At 41.0% G+C, this 26,459-nt stretch overlaps 1 protein-coding gene across 1 annotated transcript in view; it reads right to left on the bottom strand.

Moving 5' to 3' along the window:
* Positions 1–26,459, bottom strand: part of cdh13 (cadherin 13, H-cadherin (heart)) — a 446,773-nt gene that overhangs the window by 315,398 nt on the left and 104,916 nt on the right. The window contains exon 2 of the mRNA XM_055009253.1: positions 11,178–11,298. Within this exon, the coding sequence (XP_054865228.1) occupies positions 11,178–11,298 (121 nt within the window). The remainder of the gene's footprint in view (positions 1–11,177; positions 11,299–26,459) is intronic.

Here is a 26,459-nt window from a genome sequence, read left to right as displayed (position 1 = left end):
TTACGGTTTTCAGCTCTTCTGAGGGATCAGGCCCTGAATGCATCAGTGAGTCTTACATGTCCATAACCCTGTCACCAGTTCACTGCTTCTCCTTCCTTGGGCCATTTTTGCTGGCCACCCACAGACCTGTTGTTTTGGAGATGTGCTGATCCAGTCGACCAGCCATCATCATTTGGCCCCTGTCAAAGTCGCTCACTTTCCCAATTTTTCCTGCTTTGAAGACGTCAGCTTCAAAGACCTGACTGTTCACTGCGCCCCAGGCCCTGACAGGTGCTATTGAATGAGATAATCAATGTGATTCACTTCACCTGTCAGTGAGTTTAACGTTGTGGCTGATTGGCGTCTGTTCTTTGGGAATGTTGGTAAAGATCAAACTGAAGTACTGAAGGCGGAGGCATGCAGTTCACTACGGCTTACAGGACAGTTAACAGGAATTACAGACCCGCTGAAGCACCAATTTGCTGCAACTTCAGAAACTGAATCGTGTGTGAAATATCTTAAAAAGGAAAAAGAACTCTGAATATGGCAGACTCTTAAATTGTGCAAACACTTAAGGAATCAATGCCAGTTAGACTGCTTAAGTGCAAAGCTGTCTGTCAGCAGGAACACAATGGATGAAGCAAAATGCTGGCAGAAGGTTGAAAAAGAACGCTAGGAATGGCCGGTCGGTGTCGATGGATTCATCATCTTATGGAAAAAGTCGAATTTGGCAGAAAATGCTTTTGCTGTTTGAGAGAAGAATGGGAGCAGAAATGAATATTCTGCTGGGAAAATGAACGTAGAAGAGAAGCAAACCTAAGCAGAAAATATGAGTTAAATAAGAAGCAAAAGGAGGAATATTAATAAAGCAAAACTAAAAGGAGGCAAACTTTAAAAGTCGACATGTTCAGTTGAAGCTGATTGCATGTTGCTAGTTAAATGTTCAGCTTTCCATTCTGCATTGAATCATGTGTTTACAGAATCCTTTCTAAACCTGCTGCATAAGGGCATTGCATTGTTTTTGTGTTTTGTGTAGATTTAAAGACAAAGATCCTGTAATTGTGTTTTTAAATTCAGCATTTTCCAATCCCTTTTAACCCTCCATACACCCACCTGTCTGACAATATGAGACTGATGAAGCAAATGCATTATCATTGATTAAAAACTACAAAAACAACACTTACAGTAGGACAATCTGTATTTAAACCAAGCTTCTGTATCAAACAACAAACCGACGGGCTGTTCTCAAGCAGCTGGTGAAAAAATGCTTGGGTCTCTGATCATTTCAGGCCATCGTTTTTATCTTGGAATCAACGTCTGGTCTGAAGAGCTTTAATATTAATCTTGATAGTTTATATTTGCTTGCTAAAACCTGCTCCCTCAATTCCCTCAAAGCTGCAATTAAGAACATCAGGTTACTAATTGATGAACAGCCTGCATTGAATTAAACATGTGGAGTTTATTTTTTCCATGAATGATGTTTGTCAGACCTAGTGGAAGATATTCTGCAATTTGCATCAGAAATGTTAATTTTGTTTCTGCCTTTTAAGTAGGCGAGGCGGATCTGACACGAGGATAGGAAGGAAGCGGGAGTGATGTTCTTCAGGACAGACTCAGAGGAGACGGAAGGAGGCAGTGATAGGATATCAATGTGTTGCCAGTTGAAGTGTTGTTGCAGATGGGGTCTTGGCTCTGCTGCCCGTTTGCCCCTGATGCCCCTGATGCCCCTGATGCCCCATGGTTGGAGACTCTCAGGGCTGCTGCTGCCAGTTTGTGCATCAATGGGCCTAGGCGTCTGTTCACAGCCAGCAGCAGGTGTTCTGACAGAAAGGTGGGATGTCCATCTGAATGCCACACAGGATGAGAATTAATCCTGTAGCTTTAATCTAATAAAGCACGTTTTAGCATTGATAGAGTCTCCTAATGTCTAATGTATGATGTCTATCTAATGTGGAGTCTTCAGTTTTAGCATCGATAGTCTCCTAATGTGGTTTAAGTGGTTAGACTGCTAACAGCTTGAATGTGATTGATGCAGCGTCCTGCTATTCTGCTTTTCTGACGTGTAACCGGCTATAACAAAGCAGTGCTAATCAACATGTGTAATCTGACAATGGATCCACTGTGACGTCCAACATGAGGTCCGTGAGCCAAAAGCGGTCCTCCAGAGGGTCCAGTCCGGCCCTCAAAGTGTAAAAATTCCAGAGAAGACATTAACTGCAGATTGTAAATTAGTAAAACTATAAATTTAAAATAATTTCTAGACCATGACAAGTTGTTTGGATCATAAAATAAAATACTAGACTGCTCATTGTTCCTCTGTCATTTTGTGTCTCATTTTTACTATATTTTCTTGTTTTTATTGTTTTTTGTCATTTTTTTGTCGTTTGTCTCATGTGTTTGTCGTTTTGCTTCTCGTTTTTGTCATTTTGTGTTTCCTTTTTGTCTCACTTGTGTATTTTGTCTAATTTTTGTCATTTTTGTTTTGCTTTATTTGTTGTCTATTGTCTCGTTTTTGTAATATTTTGTCTTATTTTTTTTTGTTTTTTGTCTGACTTTTGTCGTTTTGATCATCAAGTAAACTATAGTGTTCAGTTCCAGATGACTAAATGTTGTGTTCCTTTGTAGACACTCTGTGATCTGGAAGTTGTAATGTGGAAATGATAAACTGAGGCTGATGCTGTTGAAATATCATTTTTTTTCTTCAGAAATTTCAGGTTCTTCATAATGTTTTGTAAAAAGAAAATTCCTTAAATGTGAACATTTTCAGACTGTATTTTTTTTGGACTAAAACAAAGGAAAAAATTGGAGTTGTTGTTATTTATAGGTGATTATTCTGTGATTTTACTGGTGCAGCCCACTGGAGATCAGACTGGGCTGAATGTGGAACCTGAACTAGAATGAATTTGATCTAAGGTTTCACTCATACTGACTGAGCTAAGTGCCGTCTGACTCTGCAGCTCCCCTCAGTTTTCAGTGTCTTAGCATCATTCAGCTTTTTGTTTTCCACATCTTTTTTTAAGTTGCAGCACTGGCAGCTATTTTGAGTGGGAAATTTAAAAAAAAAAATAAAAATACATCGTACTCAGCAAGCAACACAGAGAAAGTCAGCAACTGGCTGGTGGGGAATGTGAGGAGTTTAGCAGCAGACAGACATATTTCCCTCAGGAGTCAGTGGAGATCAAAATGCTAAAAAAGCTAAAAAGGAGATTAAATATTGGACTTCCAACCTTCAGGGAGTTGGGAGTGCAGCGTCGGATGAATGCTAATGTTTCTTTATCTGCAGGACGTGTAATTAGGCGACTATTGGCTAACAAACCCTCCCAGTCAGCCGGTGGAACGGTCACAGCTCGTTTCCACTGTCGCTCCATTAATGCAGGTTAACAGGAGAACTCTGGTTTTTGTTTCATCTTCAGTGTCAGTGTGTAACCATTCATGCTGCACATGTGACCAGAAGTCTGCTAAGAGAGACTGAACACATTCACTGACATTTAGCAGGATTGTCTTTGAGCAACTTGCCAACATTTTACATCAAACACATTATTTCAGTCATTTTAAACTAATATATTTCTGGCCACACACTTCGTTGCAGTAACAGAGTGGGGACTAGAGGCTTCTCCATGATGCATCATCTAGCAGCATCTCCTGATTCATGAGAGGCATCTGGGGAACATCTGTAGACTGTGTGCTGATACATGTGAGCTGTTCAGGGGACATCTGTAAATTGTGGCTTCAGAAAACAACCTGATCCCTCTCTCTTCCTCTAACCTTTCTCTGGAAGCACATCAGTCACCACACCAACTACCTTCACAGGTTTTAGGTGCACCTGAATGGAAAATGTTGGTAGAAAAGTACAATTTTAAACAGAACACTCCATTATGTAAACCACTTAATGTGGAGATAGATCTGAACATTAACTCTGCAAAGGTAAAACAAAGTCATTCATTTATATTATTAAGCAAGTTAAGTGGGTTAGGGTTTTTTTTCCTTTTCAAGAACTGTTTTCTAAAAACCTTTTTTTTTTTTTTTTTTTTTTTTTTTTTTTTTTGCAATGCAGTAATGTTCCCAAATGTCAACAACTACCTACTAAGGTAAGACCAAAGTGGCAATAAGCCAAAACATACCTTTAAGAACAGGCAGCTAGGCAGCCAATAAATCTGATTTTGCATCCTGAAGCCATAATAACCATTAGCATGTAACTGCTACCATTAATGGCATTACTTTTTGTTTTCATATACATAATATACAATTATTAGATGCACAGAATTTATTACAGTTTGGCAAAAGAATTTTGAATGAGCCTAAATGTATGGATATATCATAATAATGTTCAAACATTTACAGATTTTGCTGGATTATATCACTGTAGATCATGGATTAAAGAGCCATATAACAGCCCAAATATGAAGTACAGTGAAGTCTAAAGTTCTCATGTTTTCATTTGTCACTTATGATTGGTGACGTGCCATTAAAAAAAATAAAAAATATACTGTCACTTAAGCTTTAAATTCCAATCCCTCCTTTCTCCAGCCTTCACCACTGGCTCTCCTCTTCCAACATTACTCCCTCCTTATTCTAACCATCTATGAACAGCCTCCTGTCACCTGCTGACCTAAATACTGGAATGTTGAATTTAGTCCACTGGGGACTCTTGTGGATTCTTTCTTTTCTCTGTCTATACACACTATCACCTGTTACAGAGCCAAAGGGCAGTGGTTAGAATGTTTACCACATGTACAAAAGAAAAAAAAAACAAGCCCACGTTACACATATTGTGCATCCAACCCTCCAAACCACAAACACACCGTATAGAAACACCCGCCCACACGTTCACAGACTGGTACATGCTTGCATAGCCGTGCTAGTAATGGCCTTTCCTGTAATTACAGTCATTTGTCAAAGCACACCTTGATTTATGGTCAAATTAAAAATACGACGCAAAGGAAGCTGCAGGTCCCGGTGACTCCGGTACGGAGGTGATTAATGCTACACCATTACAGGCGTGAGAGTGGCGTGATCCGGATGTGCACCCTGCCATGAGTGAGTCGCAGCATCACTCCAAGCACCCATGGTCTCCGGGTGACGGAGTGGGTGTAGCGTGGGCGGGTGCTCGGGGTGGTTGCAGTAGAGGGGAGGTTGGGAGCAGGTTATATCACCAAAATTAGTAAGTGGAGCAATAATATGTGGGCCACAGCTGCTTTAAGTCATGGAAAATGTAAGACTGCTTATAGCCTCAATCCAGCTTCCTTCAGTTTGCATGAACCAAAATAAAAACATTCTGCTCTGGACGATGGACCACGCTGGCATTTTGCTGTAGAGCACAAACATGTGATTAAACTATGTTTTTGCAATGCTAGCTGGTAATTACGCTGCTTGTGTTCCTACTATCCGTCTTTTTTCCCCGAGATGACTTGATTGCTGTTTATCTAAAGCTACGGTGGTGACATAATGAGGCGCTTGGTGACATTGTGAATGTTTACATAAGGCGGTGAGCGATACATTTAGCATTCCGACTGGAGAAGAAAAGCGAAAACACCGCTCTGCACAGATACGTTTGAATGAATTGTGGCTGAGGAAGCAAGCCACCTTTAAAGAAGCAAATAAATCATAAAAATCATCTTTCATATGCAGCATGATGGACTGTTTGATGGAACATAAATAAGGCTGTGTGTGTGTGTGTGTGTGTGTGTGCGTGCGTGCGCGTGCGCGTGCGTGTGCGCGTGCGCGTGTGTGTGTGCGTGCGTGCGTGTGTGTGTGTGTGTGTGTGTGTGTGTGTGTGTGTGTGTGTGTGTGTGTGCGCTTGTGTTTGTGTCGTGACGAATCCCTGAGACAATCTTGTGGTCTCCGAGCAGGAAGGACAGCAAACTTCATCACCTCCACTTAGAAAGCAGAGGCGAGTGTGAGAGCAGCAAAAAACAAAACAGATGAGAGAGCTGCTCCATTTGTCCAATTTATCTAAAACCACTGGGCTACATCAGAACTCAAGTACTTTTAAATTGCTTCAGTGATAAAGTTGGAGGGAATACAGGCAAGAGACACGAATCGTGCCAGCCAAGAGATCTTTGGAGCTCAACACAGTTAATATGGCCGGGGCCTGGTGCCAGCCAGGAGAGCTCCACGTTCACAGACTGCTGATGAACACCAAGCGGAAGGCTCACTGCAAGCCATGCCAAGACTGGAGACCATCTCCTGGAGGTAGTCTTTTTTAAGTCAAGTCTTAAGGAATGCTTAATTAAGGCATGTGAGTAAGAGAACGCTGAAGGCTGCCGTGTTTTTAGCGCTACTCATATTTCGGGGGTAGGATTGCAGAAACCCTCTGCAGAGCCGTGGTCTTTGCTCTGCAGGAAACAGATAAGGTGGCTTCCTCGTTTCTTCTCCACATTTTATCAGCTGTCAGCGCGGTATGCCCTATAGCTTCCCACTACACCATAAAATCCAAACTGTATTTCATCCTAAGGTTCGCATAAATTAGCAGAATGTAATGTCTTTTTATGACATCCCCTTGCGAAAAGCATACTCTCAGCTGTAAATGTTCATGAAGAAGTCCAGTTTTTTTGTGCGGCGGCAACATTACTGTGAAGTACCATTATTTCTGACAGGCTGCCAGGTTGGTGACAGCGAACTGCATCAACTTTACTGCCGTTTGTGAGAGGGCACCGGGCAGGACAGAAGCAAACAAGCCTGCAAAACCACGGTGAGCTATAACACCAGCTCAAAATCAATATGTCCCTGCATCACACCAGAACTCACTCAAACAAAGTGCTGTTAATGTAACTTTTCAGAACTTAGGACCTAATTTATCCTTCAGTAAATGTCAGTCTGCACCAGGCCAGCCTAATGCTTCAAAAACCTGTGGATCTGCTTGAAAAAGTGAAGAAAAACAATGCTTCTATGTTGGAAAATGAATGGCAGTGGCGTCCACATTCAATGTAAAGCCACTCTGGCCATTCGGAAAGCAGGTAGTTTTCTGTGCATCTACAGAATATTTCCTCATCAGTAGTGTGTCAGTGAAACAGAGATGACAAAAAAGCATTTAAAATGAATAAAGGAGCAATTTAATAGAGAACAGTCGCCTTCTAAACGGGAATGCACATTTGACTTTATTCATTATTCAGCAAACATGGCATTCCTCACCGTTGGGTCAAACATCTCACACCTGAATAAACTTGACAACGTCGCTAAAAAAAGTAATTTCCAGGCTTTTCTATTAGGCCTTGTACATGTTGAAATTAATTTCTCCTTTGTTCAGGAAGGTTTTAAATGGAGCTGAAGGCAGCAGGAGGTTAACTCCATCCAGAGATGTTCCTGTATCTTTTAAAGGATGCTTGGTAAATTCACATTTTTGACTGAAACTGATTTCATGTGACACGCTTTCAGTTTCAGACGACAAATTACAAGTGGATAAATGGATCCTTCAAGGCTGCATTAGTTTCAGTGAATACTGATAACACTGACATGACTCAGTCAAATCACATCATTTAGGAAGGTTAGAGATGAACCGCATCACTTCTCCTGAAGACCATCAAACATTCACTAAAAGGTCTGGACATTCTGCATTTACATTCATACATTTTTACATTTATACTGTTTGGAATCTTCTGAGGCCATGAGGCAGGAAAGAGGGCGACTTGTTTGTTATATCTGCACACAACTTTCTGTTTTCACATGCACTGCTTTTAATGAGCAGATGAGTAAGAGAGAAGGGGGAGGTAGACTGAATGGAGAGGAGACAAAACAGAAAGACAAACAGCAGAACCAAGAGCTAGAGAGAGGAGCTGAATGGTAGTGGTGATGGAGAGGAAAAAACAAACAAGAAAACCCAGCAAGGCCTCCAAGAGCAGGAAGACAGAGAAGGAGCACTTGTTTCTCAGATATGGCCATTAGCTGAAACGGATGTCCTTGAACCCAGGTCTGCGCCAACAGGTATCTCTCACCACCAGACCGCCCCTCCACTGGTAAATACACAGGAAGGTCTACAGCAGGTGGCACAGGGCTGAGCAGCATTTACATAAATCTGCATGTGTCACTGGGCCTGGCTGCAGCCTCTGGCTCTCCGTGGATCACACTCAGCAGACAATTTGTCCAAATTTAACAGAAATGGATGGTGGGGAGCTAGAACGGTGCATAGTGGTGAATGCACTCAATTATTTCTGCTAATAAACAGATTCGTCTTTAGCTTTACTCAGAGACACACAGATGTAAGACGCACGAACAAAGACGGACTCTTTCAACATATTCTGGTTCAGTTTTGATCGCTGTGATCAATCAAACATTTTTACTTTTGAGAGAAGCAGAGAGACAGACACCAATCACACGTCCTTTGTTGGAAACTGAATGCTGAAATCATGTCCCTTATTTGTCTCCTTTGTACTTTGGGATGTTTCACATATTTTCATCATGTCTTATTGTTTTTCTGCGAGCTGTTCAGCTTTAGTACCTGCTGAGACTCGGTGCCTGTGAAGTGTTTTGAATCTCGCAGATGCACTTGAAAAGATCAAAAAAACCCAAAGAGGGGCGAACACAAGCATACACTCAGAGTTTTATATGTGTGTAGTGAATTTGCATGCATGCGTGTGGTCGATGCTTGTGTCTGTAGGCAGCAGTGAGCACCCCCCCCCAACGGTGTTTCTGCTGACAGGAGCATATTCAAGGTAATGGAACCACTCTGTTGTCCCAGAGCAGAGCACTAAAGCAGAACTGACTTCTGTCTCCTACTACACGCATCACTGAACCTCCAGATGACAAAATGCCTCACTGACTGACCAAATCAAATACAATAAAGCAGAAAAAGAAGAAAAAAGAAAGATTGAAGGAGAAATTCTCAGATTTGCCATATTTTGCTGTCTGGGCAGGAAAGTATGTATTTTCAATTGGAAACGCTGTCTGTCGTTGGAGTGCCACACAAAGAAAGTTTGTTGTGTAGAAGAACTGCATGACACTCCAACCATAAGAGAAGTAAAAGTGTTCCTCCTGTCTGCTGTGTATATAAATACAGCACATTATGAGCCTGTCACTGGAGCAGGTAATTATATTCCAGCCTCCTAACGGGGGAACAACGGTGGGACAGAGGAGCAGGAAGAGTGGGCTGATGAAATAAATAAAGAAGAGGCTGAATAATGAGAGAGGAATGAAAACAAGTACCACCATAAATGACAGACTACAGTAACAAACTATAAATTATTCCCATTTGAATTTGCATATTTCTGTTGTATTTCATCATATTGTACAAATAAAACAACAACTGAGTGGAAAAGTGAATGAATTATTAAGGATATAAATTAGTAAAAACTTCAGCGGGTCTCTAGTAGAAAGTACTGGCGGCTGCACTTTGTCGATTCTAAGGAAAGACGTGGCAGCAGCCATAACTCTCAGCCCCAGAGGAGCTCTGCTACCCAGCACACATTATTGCTGATCTCTTTGGAGACGGAGTGGAGCTGAGCAGATCGGGAGAGCCCCAGAGGAGAAAGCTGGACCAATAAGTTGTGGTAGCAGTATGGAGCTGAGATTGGACTTGTAGTGTGAGTTTCAGGATGCAGGCGGATGAGACTGGAGACTGCAGGACCATAAGAGTAACGAGGCTGACTGATGACTGGGATGTAACGACACACTCTACTCTCGATTCGATACAACTGCCCATATTAAGTGAACACTACGATTTCCTCATGATTTTTTGAACAGAATGAGCTTGCAGTCAAATTATAACTGAAAAAGATTCCTTTATTTCTCAGAGAAAAAACACATTTCTGAGATAGAGTGTAACAAAACACAAACTATGCACTGAATGCATGTTTAAAAGACATATATATATTCAGATATATAAAAACTACAAATGATATGTTCTCTTATCTAACAAAATAAAGAGAATCCCTTTTTATTCCTCTGAGGTAGAGTCAGCTGTGCAACACAACGCATATGTCCTCTTATATTTTATCATAAACAACAAAAAGTAAATAAAAAAATGGATTTTCAAAACAAATCTCACATCAGAATAACTAAATGAATAAGACAGATAAACTAAATCTCTTCAAATAAACATACTCAAGCTACGTGTCCACTAGATGTGTTTTTCCTGCATGTAAACGCGTCACATCTGAAAATCTCCTGCATGGTGGGACCACTAGTGGGCGCTAGTGACCGTGCTTTCAGCTGGACGGAGTATTTTATGCAAATAAGCTGTGGCCTGCTCCAGGGAAACACACCGGATCGCGGATCATGCGGTGTATTTCCCATTCAGTCACATCTGGGCTGCTGTTCCAGTGCGTTGTGACGTCCAGGACGAGCTTGTGCTCGTTGACGCACCTGTTGAGTAGCGCTTTCTGTCTGGATGCTAACATGGTGGCTGTGGGGCTTCGGTGGAACCCAGCAGACAGGCGACACTCAAACACTTGATATGAGGTGCCAGCCGGCCTTCCTCACCAATAAAGGGGCATTGTAATTCATTTTTCATGTCAGCCAATTTGAATCGTCACACATTTGTATGGATTTTTAACTGTCTCTATGCATCGTTACACCCCTGCTTATGACCACCTCAGAGATGGACCTGAGTCTCCCTGACATCGACTCGTAGCTGTGAACTTTGGGACATCCCGCTTAAATCCTAAACATTCTGATTACAAACCTGCTGAGATCAAACACACATTCTGAGGCTGTTGGGGACAAAGTTCTCCAGGAGGCTAAATCGACCCGAGCATGATAGCCGGTTTACTGGGACTGGAAAGCTCCTGTAAACACACATGCAAGTACGCAACACACACACACAATTAGCTGAGAAGCCTGGAGCTGTCTTCAGGGGAGGAATGGGAAAAAATTTTTAAAAAGACTTTTGTAAATATCATCCAAGCAAGCAGAATAATTCATTTGCAAACACAAATTATATTGTTGTTGTCATTGTGGTGCAAAGAAGGAACCAGCTTCATCCCATGTTTGTAACAAGGATTCACATGAATTCTAATGAATGCCAGAAACAAAACAGCCCATTTGCACACAGACACACACCATCACCTTGACCTGGAGGAGCCGGCTGTGCTCTGCTTCGACCACATCGATATGCAGCTGAACCAGTCCTGAAGGAGGTGGACCAGCAGGCTGAACATGGATGTGTGTCTTTGCAGCCGCATGCATAATTACAACGGAGGAAATCACTTCAAAGCAGAAAAAGTTCCACTGAGTCACGTATGTTTGCTCTGCGTGTTTCCACTGACCTTGTATGAGCGGCTGGCCCTTGTGGAAAGCTCCACTGTACGCCACCTCGTAGTTTTTCACCTGGAAGCCAGGAACACAGCCCTCAGAGCCACCGTCCTCCTGGCCACCCACATGGGCAGCCTGCACACAGGAAAACACACAACAGTGGTCAGAATACACACAGTAATAGAACAACAAACAAATGTTCTACTTTTAGATGCCTAACTTCATGAATCCTAAATAAACAGCAGAAGGATGGAGCAGATACACACACAAAAAATGAAGAAAACTTTATATTTCTACTGGCAAAGTTTTCCCAACTATTAAAAGTATTCTATTAACTCTCTCATAACATTGTCAGACTGGAAATTGACAGTTTTCTTTCCATTTTAAAGGTCAAGATATCATTTGGCTGTTATTTAGAATTTAGTAATCCAAATTTAAACAGGCCAAATGTGTAAATGTGTGCTCCACTGCCTTCCTTGACTTTTCATTGTCCAATTTCTCTATGAATATCCCATTTATTCAACTGATAACAATAATAGAGCAGAAAAAAAACACATACGACTTCAACCCCTCTTGGAAAACATCCTTCCTTTAAAGGGTGAACGTTTCCATGGAAACAGACTGTAAAGCGGTGAGCCTCAGTTGATTCTCAGATAGAGGGAAAAAACATCCTTTAGGTGAGAACAGATATACGCCGCAGCAGACATAATATCTCAGGTTGTATGTGATACAGGATTTCAAAGATATGCCTGCTGCTGTTTCCTTCACATCATCGTTTGTACTGTTGTTCCATTTCACCATCTATTAGAATCAACACTGACCCATTTAAAATGCAGCTGGTTTGGATTTTAGCTTATTATTGTAAACAATAACGCAAAGAAATGATTTTGTAAGTGAAAGCTCAATATGAATACATGCAGATCTCACTTAAGAAGTGTTTCAGAGATACACTTCAGGTAAAGATTTATTGAGTTTCTCCCTTATTCTGTATTAAAGGTTGAATTGGTGAAGATGACTGCATCCACTGGGGTGAATTCTCAAGATGATGTACAATAAATTGCATATTTTCTGATGCAAACCTCATATTTTATAAGCTATAAAGCTGAAGTTTAAATTCCACACTGTGTAAAACACCAAGAGAGAGAAAGAAAGCGATGCTGTTTTACAATTACAAGCATTATTTTGATGTACTGGAAGAAAAATACAAGATATGTTGAAATTACTTGTTGAACATGAAAGAGCATGTTGGTACAACAACAACAACCACACGCACGCACGCACGCACGCACGCACGCACACACACACACACACACACACGCGCACACACACACACACACACACACCTACACAAACACAACAGGCGTGTTAATCGAGTTTGTTCCAGGCGCTGGCGAGACAATTAAATACAAACCAAGATGTTCAGGTTGACTAATAGGTTAATAATTCAGAAGCAGTAAAAGCTGCTGCTAAAACAATCTGAAGAGCAGTTGTTCTTTAATTTTGTGAAGTTACTCCTCATCATCCTGAGGTTAGGATCAACTGGACTTGTTGAGTCGGCAGCCAGAAGTAAACCAAAGCAGGACTCTGTGAAACACTGTGTGTTGAATAAAACAAAGAAGACGTGACCTTGTCTAGAAGGACAGTAGTGCCTGATCAGTCCTGATGATAATAAGTCCTAACAAAAGCCCCATTATACCGGCAGCCTTTCCAGCTAAAGTTATGACAGAGACATTTCTGAGGACAGTTTTAACAACACTAAGGAGCTTCACTTCTGTTATCAGAGAGCAGAGGTCAAGAGATTAGTAAGCTCTTTCTGTATTGGTAATAGCCACCATTTCTGCATTATTAAACGACTCAGAGAACCACTTACGAAGCAGGACTACATGTGTTGCAAAAATCCACAGATATGCTACAGAAACAGCTACTCTGAAACAGAGCAGCTGGATGATTCTGGTAAACCCAACCAACTATTCTCTGAAAACACCAGCTTCCCTGCAGTATGTAGGTCAGCTTAGCTTTGTGTGCTGAGAAACAATTAGTGATGCACTGAAGGAGTACAAAAGGGAGAAAAAGAGTTCCATGGGTCATTAATAGATCAAACTGAAATTATAGAAAGGTTTCCAAATGCTGACTGAAATGGGGAAGTGTTGGAAGAATGGAGATTTTAACACCTTTGGAGTAGTCTTTTTTCTTTCCCCCTTTTAGAAAAGTCAAGCGCAAAATGTCATGTTATTGGAACATCTTCATCAAAGGAACTACATTAAACATTAAATACACGATACAATATGGGATGATGCTGGATTATTCACACACAGTAGGTACTATATTCATCCATCCATCCATCATCAATACACTGCTTAGTCCTCATCAGGGTCATGGAGGCTGGAGTCTATCCCAGCTGACTGAGGATAAAGGTTCACCTGGACAGATAACAGTCTATCACAGGTTCACCTGGACAGGTAACAGTCTATCACAGGTTCACCTGGACAGGTAACAGTCTATCACAGGGCTACACATAGAGACAAACAATCCCACTCACATTCATACCTACAGACAATTTAGAATCACCATTTAACCCTCATGTTGTCCTCATTTACAGGCACCAAAAAATATTGTTTTCTTGTCTGAAAAAAAATCCCAAAATTCAGCCAAAAAATTCCCCAAATTTCTGAAAATTTGCAAAACCTTCAGGAAGAAAATTCCAATAATTCCTCAAAAGTTTCCCTTAAAAGTTTTATTTTTTTTTAATCCCTCAAATTTGGCAAGAAAATTCTTGTAAATATTTTCAAAAAATGAGTAAAAATCTTCCAAAAAAATCCTAAAAATATCTCGTGATTCCATATATATCAGTAAAACTTCTAATATTTTCTTTAAGAACATTCACATAAAAATCAACCAAAATCCAGTGAAATTTGCTGGATTTTGGTAGATTTTTTTTTAATGTTCTTAAGAAACATTTTTAACATTTCTTTTTTTCCACCAAGAAATGTTCAAAGATTTCCCAAAAATGTTGAAAATGTGGACATCAGAAGTTTCACTGTGAAAATATATTTTTTCCCACATTGTCATACTTTAAAGCGGGTCAGTTTGACCCGCAGGGCGACACCAGGGTTAAATCTAAATATTTACATATGAAGATAAGCCATGCAATGATTAAATGACTTCACATGACGTAGCTAAGTCCAGACAACGTGAACTATTTCTCTGTGTGATACATGATAGAACTACTTTGACACAGCAGAGTCTTGGCTGTCCGTTGAGATCTGTCTACATGATGAACAAGCATTGGCAGACATTCAGCCGTAGAGGTCATTACATGTAATGTTCCTGGAAAGCAATCACTGCACCCAGGGGACTCAGTACTTCTCCTGCATGTGTCAAAATATTAATTCAGTTCCTTCCTCTTGTCTATGTGGAGCACAATGCTTGTTAGTCCATAAACTCAGTCAGGTTGGCTAAAAGGCCTGAGGCCTGTTGGAACAGCAAGGGTACATGGGACATGCATCTCAATGCAGAAAAAGACATTACCATATGCACATGCACATGTATGCTAACGCTGCTGTGCACACACCCAAGTGGATACCTGACAACACACAACTAACTACACAAGTCCCTCAGCAGGACGGAGCAACATGAACACTCATTTTAATGTCCATTAAGGGGGAGATATTCCACTTCAGCCTCAGTGGCTCACAGTAGGACAGCAAAGGCATTAAGGCAACGCAATGTTAATGGCAATGTTGTTAGCAAAGGGAACTGTTATTGTGGGCAATGTTCTCCATCAGGAAACCATTTAAGAATGTACAAGACATGTGAAGGTTATCCAGTGTGCTGTTTGTCCGTTCCCTGATAAACGGTGCTGAGAAAAGTTTTACCATTCGATGCTGCTGTGAGCTTTGCTCTGCGTTGCTGCTGTCATGATTCCACTGGTAACGCTACTCAGCCATATATTACAGCTGCATGCAAAATGATTCAACCCCCCTGATATTTTTGATATTCTGACAAAATGAGCAAAATTCAACTGCAGGCGATTACTAGCTCATATCAGAGGTGAACAGTTAGTTTGTTGAAATAGAATACACAAGCAAAAATCAAGATTTAAATTGAAACTTTTTTGCAAAAAGCAGTATTATTCAACAACTTATGCATAGGAGGCTGTATCTTCAGCTCCTATGAGGCTGTATTTTCAGCCCCTATGAGGTTGTATCTTCAGCTATGAGGCTGTATCTTCAGCTATGAGGCTGTATCTTCAGCTCCTATGAGGCTGTATCTTCAGCTATGAGGTTGTATCTTCAGCTATGAGGCTGTATCTTCAGCTATGAGGCTGTATCTTCAGCTATGAGGCTGTATCTTCAGCTCCTATGAGGCTGTATCTTCAGCTATGAGGCTGTATCTTCAGCTCCTATGAGGCTGTATCTTCAGCTCCTATGAGGCTGTATCTTCAGCTCCTATGAGGCTGTATCTTCAGCTATGAGGCTGTATCTTCACCCTATGAGGCTGTATCTTCAGCTATGAGGCTGTATCTTCATCCTATGAGGCTGTATCTTCAGCCCCTATGAGGTTGTATCTTCTGCTCCTATGAGGCTGTATCTTCAGCTATGAGGTTGTATCTTCAGCTCCTATGAGGCTATATCTTCAGCTATGAGGTTGTATCTTCAGCTATGAGGCTGTATCTTCAGCTATGAGGCTGTATCTTCAGCTATGAGGCTGTATCTTCAGCCCCTATGAGGCTGTATCTTCACCCTATGAGGCTGTATCTTCAGCTATGAGGCTGTATCTTCATCCTATGAGGCTGTATCTTCAGCTCCTATGAGGCTGTATCTTCAGCCCCTATGAGGCTGTATCTTCACCCTATGAGGCTGTATCTTCAGCTATGAGGCTGTATCTTCATCCTATGAGGCTGTATCTTCAGCCCCTATGAGGTTGTATCTTCTGCTCCTATGAGGCTGTATCTTCAGCTATGAGGTTGTATCTTCAGCTCCTATGAGGCTGTATCTTCAGCTATGAGGCTGTATCTTCAGCCCCTATGAGGCTGTATCTTCACCCTATGAGGCTGTATCTTCAGCTATGAGGCTGTATCTTCACCCTATGAGGCTGTATCTTCAGCTATGAGGCTGTATCTTCACCCTATGAGGCTGTATCTTCAGCTATGAGGCTGTATCTTCACCCTATGAGGCTGTATCTTCAGCTATGAGGCTGTATCTTCATCCTATGAGGCTGTATCTTCAGCTATGAGGCTGTATCTTCATCCTATGAGGCTGTATCTTCAGCAGCCTCTAGCTCCAATGACCTGCTGTAGACGGGAGTTATCGTCTCTAACAAGCTTCTGGCAGCTCCTTGGGAATTTTAGCCGGTTCCTCGTGGGCGATGGTCTCCAGCTCAGCGATGTTCTCAGGTCTACAGTACTCATTATACCATAGAAGTTGAATAATTTTGCATGCAACTGTAAAAAAAAACTGTGGGTAAAGTTTATTATATTGTTTGACCCAATAAAACTGATGCAGCTGTTGGAACCAACACCTTGTAGACACCAAAAAAAAAAAAAAAAAAAATAGTCACTCCAAACAAGATGCAACCTTTTGATGAGATGTTTCCTGTCTGTAATGAGATAAATGTAAATTATGCACGAAGCTCAGGACTCACTAAATAATTCTATTGTCTAATGGCTTTTATTGGATGGTTTTATGAATGTTTTTCTTTTAAGAATGTTTTTATATTGATGGTCTTACATGTTTGTTTGTTTTTTATGTTATTTATGTTATTTATTATGCACATTAAGGACTGCACTTTCAATTTCATTGTTCTCATACAATGACAATAAAGACATTCTGACTCTGAAATGGGGATAACCAATTCACAGGGAGTGTAATTCACAATCAGACAAACAAACAAACAAAGGATCCCAGTGTTTGGAATCAGACCATACCTAAATGCATAGCATGATATGAACTCTGAGCTTCAGCATATATTTCCTCCTGATGGCTCTAGTGAAAGGAATTAATAGATTTCTGCATGTTTCATCTGCAGTTCTCTGTTTGTTTGATGTCTCTGTGAAGGCATCATTGTTCTGCAGCCAAAGCTGAGCCCTACATAGAGGGATTACTCTGGTCCGATCCAGGAAAAACAAAGAGCCTTGGGTGCACAAAAACAATATCCATCCAGAAGGAACAATTATCATGCCCAAGCAATGCTGGTCCCACAGAAAATGGAGTATTATGTATTAGCTTAATGAGATGATCGACACGGAGCCAAAGAGATAAATAAATCTGTAAAGCGTTTAGCAGGATATGTGGACAAAGTGAGAGAGAGCCGTGGAAGACTCTGGAAACAGACCATTAATGCAGAGGAGAGAGGAATCCTTGGATCAGAACCATTTGGATCAGAACCATCTGGATCTAATACTTGGTTTCCTACTTCAGCCCTGATGCAGTAATTATTAACATTATTTCCCCCTTGAGATACACACAAATAATACAGCAGTGAATACTGATTATCAGCTCTTGTCCCAACCTTTCCCTTCTAAACTTCTAAACTGAGCCTCTGAGTTGTATCATCTTGGCATGAGTGCATTGAGTTTAACTGTAGAGTGACTGATCTTGTGTCTAATTAACCCTCCTGTTGTTGGTGTTTCTGCTCAGACAGTAACAGAACAGAGCATGAAGTCTCTACAGATGATGCCCAAGAAGGAAACCAATGCTCACAAGATTCACTTATGCCAGTAAACACAGGGTTTCTGCAGGGCATTAATAGTCATTAAGTTGATTTTGCAAAAATTAAGGCCTTAAATGGCATTATAAATCATTACATTTGATTCTCAGTGGCATTAAAAATTCTTTCTGCAGTTTCCAAGAAAAATATTTGACAATAATAATATAATTTATAATTATAAACTGCGATTCATCAGATATGTGCATCTACGTAAACATGCTGAAGCATTGCGATAATTGTTCAATTAAATTTTATTTATATAGCGCCAATTACAGTCAAATTGTCTCGAGACGCTTTACAGAACCCATATGCCTGAACCCCCAGAGCAAGCCAAAAGGTGACAGTGGCAGGAAAACACCCTTTTAACAGGGAAAAAAAACCTCGAGCAGAACCCGGCTCTTGTTCCGGCTGGTCAGGTACAATTGCCAAAAACTGCATGTTTTTAAAGTGTCTGGCAGGTTGGACCAGGGGGAGGAGAGCTGGGAAATGGGGAAATGCAAATTCCAGCAAAAATGGCTAGAAAACGTGGAATTCAGAGAATGACTGCAGCCAGGTGGTCACGGGTGGTTTCTGAATTCAGAAATAGTGAAATATAGGGACAGTTTTCATAAAATAATCATTTACAAAAAAACAAACCTGTGTAATTTGTTGAGTTCACGGTCGTGGCATTAAATTTTTTTTACAGTATAGCATTAAAATGGCATTAAAAAGCATTAAATTTGACTGGTTGATTTCTGCAGAAACCCTGCAACATGAAAAGCTTGGATCAGGTCAAAGAAACTGCAGCCATGAAGGGTGGAGCTGGAAGCATGAGGATGTACATTAATGCACTTAAATAGATAGCTAATGAGTTCAAGTTTGCATAAAAAGACTACTAGAACAACATACAAGGGGCCTGGAAGGAGAGAATGACAATGGTAACCAACATAACAATCACACCAGAGTTTATAGAGAAGCAAAAAAGTAAGCACTATGGCCGGGTTCAGTCAATCCTAAGTCAACAGAATGTATGTGGAGTATATTAAAGTGGACACCGTAATGCTTCCAGCAATGAGCAGCTTAAAAATTATAAATCTGTAATAAAAAAAATGGTGAAATATCTCACAGATACTAAACTTGTATTTTCCCTTCTCCAGAGGATGGAATTGGACATTAAATAATAAATCCAGGCATACAAATATTAGAGAAAAAGTGTACCTAAGTTTGCTTCTACATCACTATTGAGAGCATTCTCACTGGCAGCACCACGGTATGCTGTTGGAACCCAACACAAGTGGACCATAAGCACCTACAGAGAGTGGTCAAGTCAGCCCAGCTCATCACAGGTAAGTCATCACAGGTACATCCCTCCCATCCCCAGGACTTCTACCAGCAGAGAGCCTTCAGCAGGTCCGACAGCACCATCAGCCCTCCCATCCACCCCCAGCACCACCTCTTGTCCTGTCTGGCAGACGCTACCAAAGTATGAAATGCAGAACCTCGACCTTCAAGGACAGCTTCTACCCCCTGGCAATAAGACTGATGAACACTTTCAAACCTCTGCCCCGTTCCCCTTCTTCTCCCGTCTCTACATCATCCACCAAAGGACCAAATGCAATCCTGCACTACTGTAGATTTTGGCATTTTGACATTTATAAATATTGCACACACTTTTTTTCACGCTGTTTCTTTCTGCAGGTGGCTTATTTTGCACTCGTATTCAGCCTGAATACATTTCACAGATCTGAACTTTTCTGGGTTTTTAATAGTTTTTCTGTATTTTGACGTTTTTGTGTTGTTCCTGTATATCCATATTTGTTACATGACTGTGTTTGAGTAAATACGTGTGATGAGTGTTTCTGGAATTAATTCATCCTGTAAATTGTTAATCACAGCTCTTTGTAGAGACGAAGTGAACTAAGAATCTTATTGCACTGATAACTTGTTTATTGCTGCATATGACAAGAAAACCATTTAATCCTTGAATCCTTCTGTTGCCTTGTGGTTGTAATATAAGGCTGTATTCTCACTGCAGTCGATCTAATCTGTTTGTTTCTAATTAAACATTAAATAACACTTATTTTTTTAATGATGCAGTTTAAATCATTTAATAGTTTGTGATATTGTATAAATAATGCACAGTTATATATGAGTCTTGATGTGAACATCAGAGAGTCACCCTGGGATCATTTGAAAAGACAAAAACAATTCAGACTAAGTCCTTGTTTCTATAGTTTCCATAAAGTCCACTACTGTAGACCATAATGCAACATTATTGAATTTAAAAATGAAGGAGAATGTGGGGAAGAAATTCTGACAACTGGAAGAAACCCTGAAGGAGTGAAAGAATGAAGAAGGACGTATTTCATATGGATCTGTTTCATGGGGGAGAAACAAATACAGTTATCTATTGACAAGTACTTGGAGTGCGAGTCTTTAGGTTTATGTTTGCTCTCTGGTGCAGCCAAGGAACGCTCAATCAGGAGAACAGATCCATACACTTCCAGCTCTTAGATCATGATGTCCCACTGGAAGGTTTATTCCCAGCTAATAGGTGAAAAAAAGAAGTATCTGGGAAAAATAAAAACATGCACCACCATCATCACAAGGTCAGAGAATGAAGGAAAAAGGGTAAAAGCAGCAGAAACAGGCAGACTGTAGTATTGATTGAAATGAGAGTGAAGGAGGCTTTCTGTTGTACTTCTAATGTCGGTCAACAACATTCATATGGGAGGAACAGCAACAGGTCAGCTCATTGCTCCAGAGTCTGACATCTGATTCAGTTCAAGTGTGAAGGACCAGTCAGGTGATTAAAGCAATGACTGGGGAGAGCACATGGAAAATGTCACCTCTGGTGGAAATCAATATCATCTCAAGGATCCACAGAGCATCGATAGATAGAGATGGAGAGGGCCACTATGGCTGATATTTACTGAAGAGGGTAAAAGGGGAAGCTGGTTCAGAGGGGCTGATAGAAGAGCTATGACAGTCTGTATGTGTGAATAAATGCAATCAGACAGAGGAAGGAAGAAGAAAGGCAGTTTGAGGAAGGCAGAGGAACAAATAGAGGCTGCATTTCTGTCAGAGTCCACGCCTTTCATGTATGCTAATCTCTTTATTATTTAGAGTTATTCTAGCCGCTTCCTTTTATTGAGACGTACAGGTGTCCGGTTTAAAGCAAAACAGTCCATCTGTTTGATTTCTTTTCTCTTTTCTTTGTTGGTCTGTTTAGTCTACAAATGATTTTTCAATTACAAATAAAATGTTATTTTAGAAAGTTTAGAAAGTTTTTTTTGTAAAACTGAGCAAAAATCACCTTTATACGCACTGAACTATTGTATTCTGCATGCTGGTGTGTTCCTCCGTGCAGTGTTCATCCACACAAGTGTCTTTGTGAGTCATGTACAGTGTGTGTGTCGTATACAGTGTGTGAACCTCTACATGTATGGATTGTGCTCCTACACTGGTCATGCCTGCACCTCTGGACGTGTTTGCAGCATGTCCGTGTACGTATGTCTTTGTTTCTCTGCATTCATGGAGGATGGTTTTCCAAACATCCAGCCAGACGGCCTGCCAACTCGCTGACATTTCATCCAGCCGCCGTCTCGTCTTCCCCTCTCTATATTTCCTCCTCAGTCTTGTGCTGCCTCTGCCTCCATCAAGGTAAATGTCAGTGCACACACCTCAGCATAGGACTGGCTGACCCATGCAGGACCGGCTGCACCCACAGCCCAAGATGAAGCCAGGAACCAGAGGAGAGAGAATCAATCAGCATGGGCCTCAGACACCTGCAGCTGGCAGGTTAGCCATCCATGGAGCACCTGAGTCATGAAACCATCTGGTTCCTGGCCTGGGCTGCCGAACCCTGGCCACACCTGCTGGGCCTGTAAACCAACACTGGAGCAGTAAACACACAGCGACAGCATAGAGGAGGAGCAGCCAGGGGAGGAGGGACAGGAAGGAAGAAGGCTGGTTGTTGTCACGGTGTGAATGCAACATTCAGGGAGTAATAAAGGAGAACACAGAGGAACAAGGTCAAGACGAGGCAGGAACACGCTGATATAAGTGCTGGGAATATAGGGTCTAGAGGTAGATATAGACTGGAGACACATATCCTCACGGGCTAATTCAGTTCAATTCAATTTATTGAATTGAATTGAATTGAATTGAAATACTTCACTGGAATTTGTGCATTTAGTCTGCAGTCACAGAAACAGAAAAAGAATATTAGTATAGAATAGAATATTCTTTATTGTCATTATACAATGTATAACGAGATTGCAGAGCTTCTCCTTTACAGTGCAAGGAAATCTTAAAGTAGTGCAAAAACAGTCTATTTACATATATACAGTATAAATAACAGAGATAAATAACAGAGTGAATATAAATAGCAGTGAATGAGACAGTGGTGTATATTGCACAGATGCACTATGTTGTTGGCTTTGTGTGAGACGTGAGAGTTCAGGGTGGTGATGGCTCTCGGAAAGAAACTGTTTTTAAGTCTGTTTGTCCTCGTTTTAATGCTTCTGTAGCGCCTTCCAGAGGGCAACAGATCAAAAAGCTGAGAACCGGGATGTGAACTGTCCTTGATGATGTTCTGAGCTCTGCTGAGGCACCAGGTGGAGTAGATGTCCATGAGGGAGGGGAGAGGACAGCCAACAATCCTCTGAAGCCTCACTCTGTCTGCCTCAGTGCAGCTCCTGTACCAGGTGGAAACACAGTACGTCAGCAGGTTCTCTATGGATGAGCTGTAGAACATTAGCAGCAGCTTCCTGTACCAGGTGGAAACACAGTACGTCAGCAGGTTCTCTATGGATGAGCTGTAGAACATTAGCAGCAGCTTCCTGTACCAGGTGGAAACACAGTACGTCAGCAGGTTCTCTATGGATGAGCTGTAGAACATTAGCAGCAGCTCCTGTACCAGGTGGAAACACAGAACGTCAGCAGGCTCTCTATGGATGAGCTGTAGAAGGCCAGCAGCAGCTTCCTGTCCAAGTTGTTTTTTCTGAGGACTCTCAGGAACAGGTTAATGTATGCATGAACAAGAAAAGTAATTCCTTCTCTGGATGCAGGAAGTCAGTAAGATTATAATCAACCTGTATCCCACACCATATTTCAACAATTACATTTTTTTATTGTTGTTCTTTGGGCTCTGTGCTTCACTGAATTCAATTTTAAACAGAATAATGCAAACTACATTAAAATGTCAAGTCCCAAGTCTTCAATTTGAGTTGGTTTACATCAATTTTTAAAGGACTATGTGGAGGATATAGTAGCACTTTAGTAGCACTAAAAGTGTTTTTTTTTTTTGGACCTGTATGATATTTCTGCTTCTGTTTGCTTCTAAACACGTGTGTCTCAGAGCTGAGATTTACCATTTTCACTGAGACAGAGGTCTGTCCATTTGAAGTGTAAAATGGTAACCATGCAAGTAAAAGAGAAAATAATAAAGCAGAAATCTGTCAGAGGCACATCAAAGGTAGCGGTTTGCTCGGATCAATACCTCGATACATTCTAAAAATGCAAGTATGCAGAGGAAAACTAGAAAACAGCAAATGGCCAGTTTTGTGGATGATGCATGGTGAAGAAAAATCCATTTGTAATCGCAAAACAAGTCAGGATCGCAGGCATACATGCATCCCTGTTGACAAGCAAGAGAAGACCTGAGGACCAGAACCTCAGAGGATTCATCACAACATGCCGACCTCAAAAATAGAAATGGCTGCAAAACATACCAAAAGAATTCTATGGAGTCCTAAAATAAAAACAAACTATTCTGAAAAGAACACATTCTGTCGGTTGGCTTTAGCATGTATGGCTGCCAGCAGACCTAAATGAGGTATAGAAGAGTAAATGCAGTCAGATGCATCAGAACTCATCAGACAACATCATCCTCATCATTCAGCAGCACAACAATCTGGCAGCTGAGGAGTTTTTCAGGTGAACAGGTGGAGAATCTCCAGGAAACAAAGAGTCTAGTGGTGTCAAAGGTTTCACTGATTGAAAAGGATTTTTCAGAACATGTTAACCTTCGTGTCGTCCTGTGAGTCAAAATTGACCCGTTTTAAAGTTTGAAAATGTGGAAAAAATATATATTTTCACAGTGAAACTTCTGATGTCCACATTTTCAGCATTTTTGGGAAATTTCTGAACATTTTTGGTGGAACAAAATAAATGTTAAAAATGTTTCTTAAGAACATTCACAATAAAAATCTACCAAAATCCAGCAAAATTTGCTGGATTTAGGTTGATTTTTATGTGAATGTTCTTAAAGAAAATATCAGAGGTTTTACTGATATATATGGAATCACTTTAGATATTTTTAGGATTTTTTTGGAAGATTTTTACTCATTTTTTGAAAATATTTACAAGAATTTTCTTGCCAAATTTGGGGGATTTTTTTTTTTTAAATAAAATTTTTAAGGAATATTGGAATTTTTTGCTTTTTTTGCTGAACTTTTTGTTTTTTTTCAGACAAGGAAACAGTATTTTTGGTGCCCATAAATGAGGACAACAGGAGGGTTAAATACGATGATCTTGCTTTGTCTTCATGCGTATCTGTCTGGTTACTTCTAAAGCCGGAAACTTGTGTTGCTCTGTGTTGAAAGAGTAATATCTCCTATACAGTTCTCTCTATAGTCACATGATCTTATTCAAAATAAAGCTTAGAACTTTGGTATCCATTCTTTTATTTCAGATGTCTTGTGCTAAAGCAGAAACCTGAAGTTTTAAATGAAGTCTGGACATCATGATGTAGTGACAGCCTGGACTGTAAACTGATCTGCTGCAGATCCATGAAAACCACAAAGGAATTCCAACTACAGCCTCATGAATCAAATGGATTTTCTGTAAGTTGACAGCATACAGTTGTTGTTATTTGGCTTCATTTGCGTTTTTACTTCTGAAAAGTAAATTTTTAATTCATCAGCTTAAAAAAATCCACTGTGCAAACCTGTGAATATCAATCAAAAGCTCCCGGAGTTGAACAGAAAGCTGTGCACGTGTAAAACAACGTTTCACACTGAGTAACTCAATACTGGAGTGGCAGAAAATGCATGAGCATGAAAACAAGTGTGGATTTACTAAACTATTTCTATTCCTAGATAGAAAGCTTCCCTCATATCAAACACCTCCTGCTTCTGGAGGAACGGGGACAACGGTGACTCCTTCAAAGCGTCTGAAGAGCTGCCTGGCACCGGCCAGCTCGGTGAGGAATGATGACTCCTGCACCGCTATGGAAGTCATTTGACCTTGAAACTTTTAGTGTTACATTTTATTCAAGCAGGCAGGTCCCATTGCGATGCAGATCCAGTATCCCCGGGGGGTGTGGAGTTGTGCGGTAAGTGAGCTGGTGTAACCCTGACAGTATCGTTTCCTCACCGTCAGTCTGCTCAGATCCCTTTTCTAGTTGGCAAGCTTGTCAATACCTCCACCTCACACACCTCTCACTTCAGCGCACAGGAACGAGGAGAGGTGTGAAGCGAGGGACTGAAAAACAACAAGAGCATCAGCTGCAGGCACCAGCTGCTATCCAGCAGAATTCATTTGAATGCACTTTATTTCCTCCCCGTTGGGATTTGCCGTGTCAATCTGAGCACTTTCAGCTTCTTCTAGATGGCATGTTCATTCACCTTGAAAGGGGTGTTTTGTCTAATAGCCTCGGTAACTAAACTTGAAAAAGACTGTTCTGTTTTTTTTTTTAAATACTGACTTTCTCTTGTCTTTGTTGGACTTTGTTGTGTCTAAACAAGAGCCACAGCAAAGTTTTGCCAATAAACCTCCTGAGCGTGGCAGTGACGGATGGAAACCCGATGGAAAGCTCACGCTGTTGAAGCTAGAATGGCTCCACATTGACAGGGAGGTTACACCTTCTGCTGTCACTTACAGCCAAGTTAAGAAAGGTGATGCTATCACACTCTGCTCTCAAAGACTGCGAACTGCAACACAATTAATTGCAACACAATTCAAGTTTGAATGGCTCTAATCAGGAGCTCGCCTCCAAACACAAGGCTATCAGAGGCTGGCATCAGACGGAGAAGCACCGCAGAGAACAGCACGAGATAAAGACAAAGGAAGAGTGTGGATGCAGATTTACGCTTTCTGCATCATCACCTCAGCGTGTCTGAAGCTTTTATTGGGCAGATGGTGGGCTGCACCAGATATTTGCTGGGGAGGTCATTAGAACTGAGGTCTGTTTGTTTCTCTTTATGGTTTATCTGTCGTTATCTTTTTACCTTTGTTACTGACATCTATTCATCCAAATTCCTCCTTTCATCTTCCACTGACCTGCACCACAACCTTCCCTACCTCTGTAGTTACGCTTGTTGACGAGCCGCTTCTCTTTTCTGCTAAAACTAAAACTTTGCCTTCACTTCTTCCAACTTCTTTGACTGTTCTCTCCTCCTTCCATTTAATTGGCTGTGTTGCTGATACTGCTCATATTCCTCTTATCTCTAAACCCAGAAAAAGATCTTCTCTGTGTTTCCCACGTCTCTTAAATACACAGCACATGATTCAGTTAGAAACCTCCTGATCACAGCCACTGCCAGCAGCTCAGTGAGGTTCATCAACACCTCAATTAAAACTGTTTAGATTACATTCCACTGGAC

This window comes from Amphiprion ocellaris, chromosome 3 (genome assembly GCF_022539595.1).
Source record: "Amphiprion ocellaris isolate individual 3 ecotype Okinawa chromosome 3, ASM2253959v1, whole genome shotgun sequence".
Taxonomy (NCBI): Eukaryota; Metazoa; Chordata; class Actinopteri; family Pomacentridae; genus Amphiprion; species Amphiprion ocellaris.
Note: the sequence above shows the minus strand (reverse complement) of the source record. Positions and strands in the feature narration are given on the sequence as shown.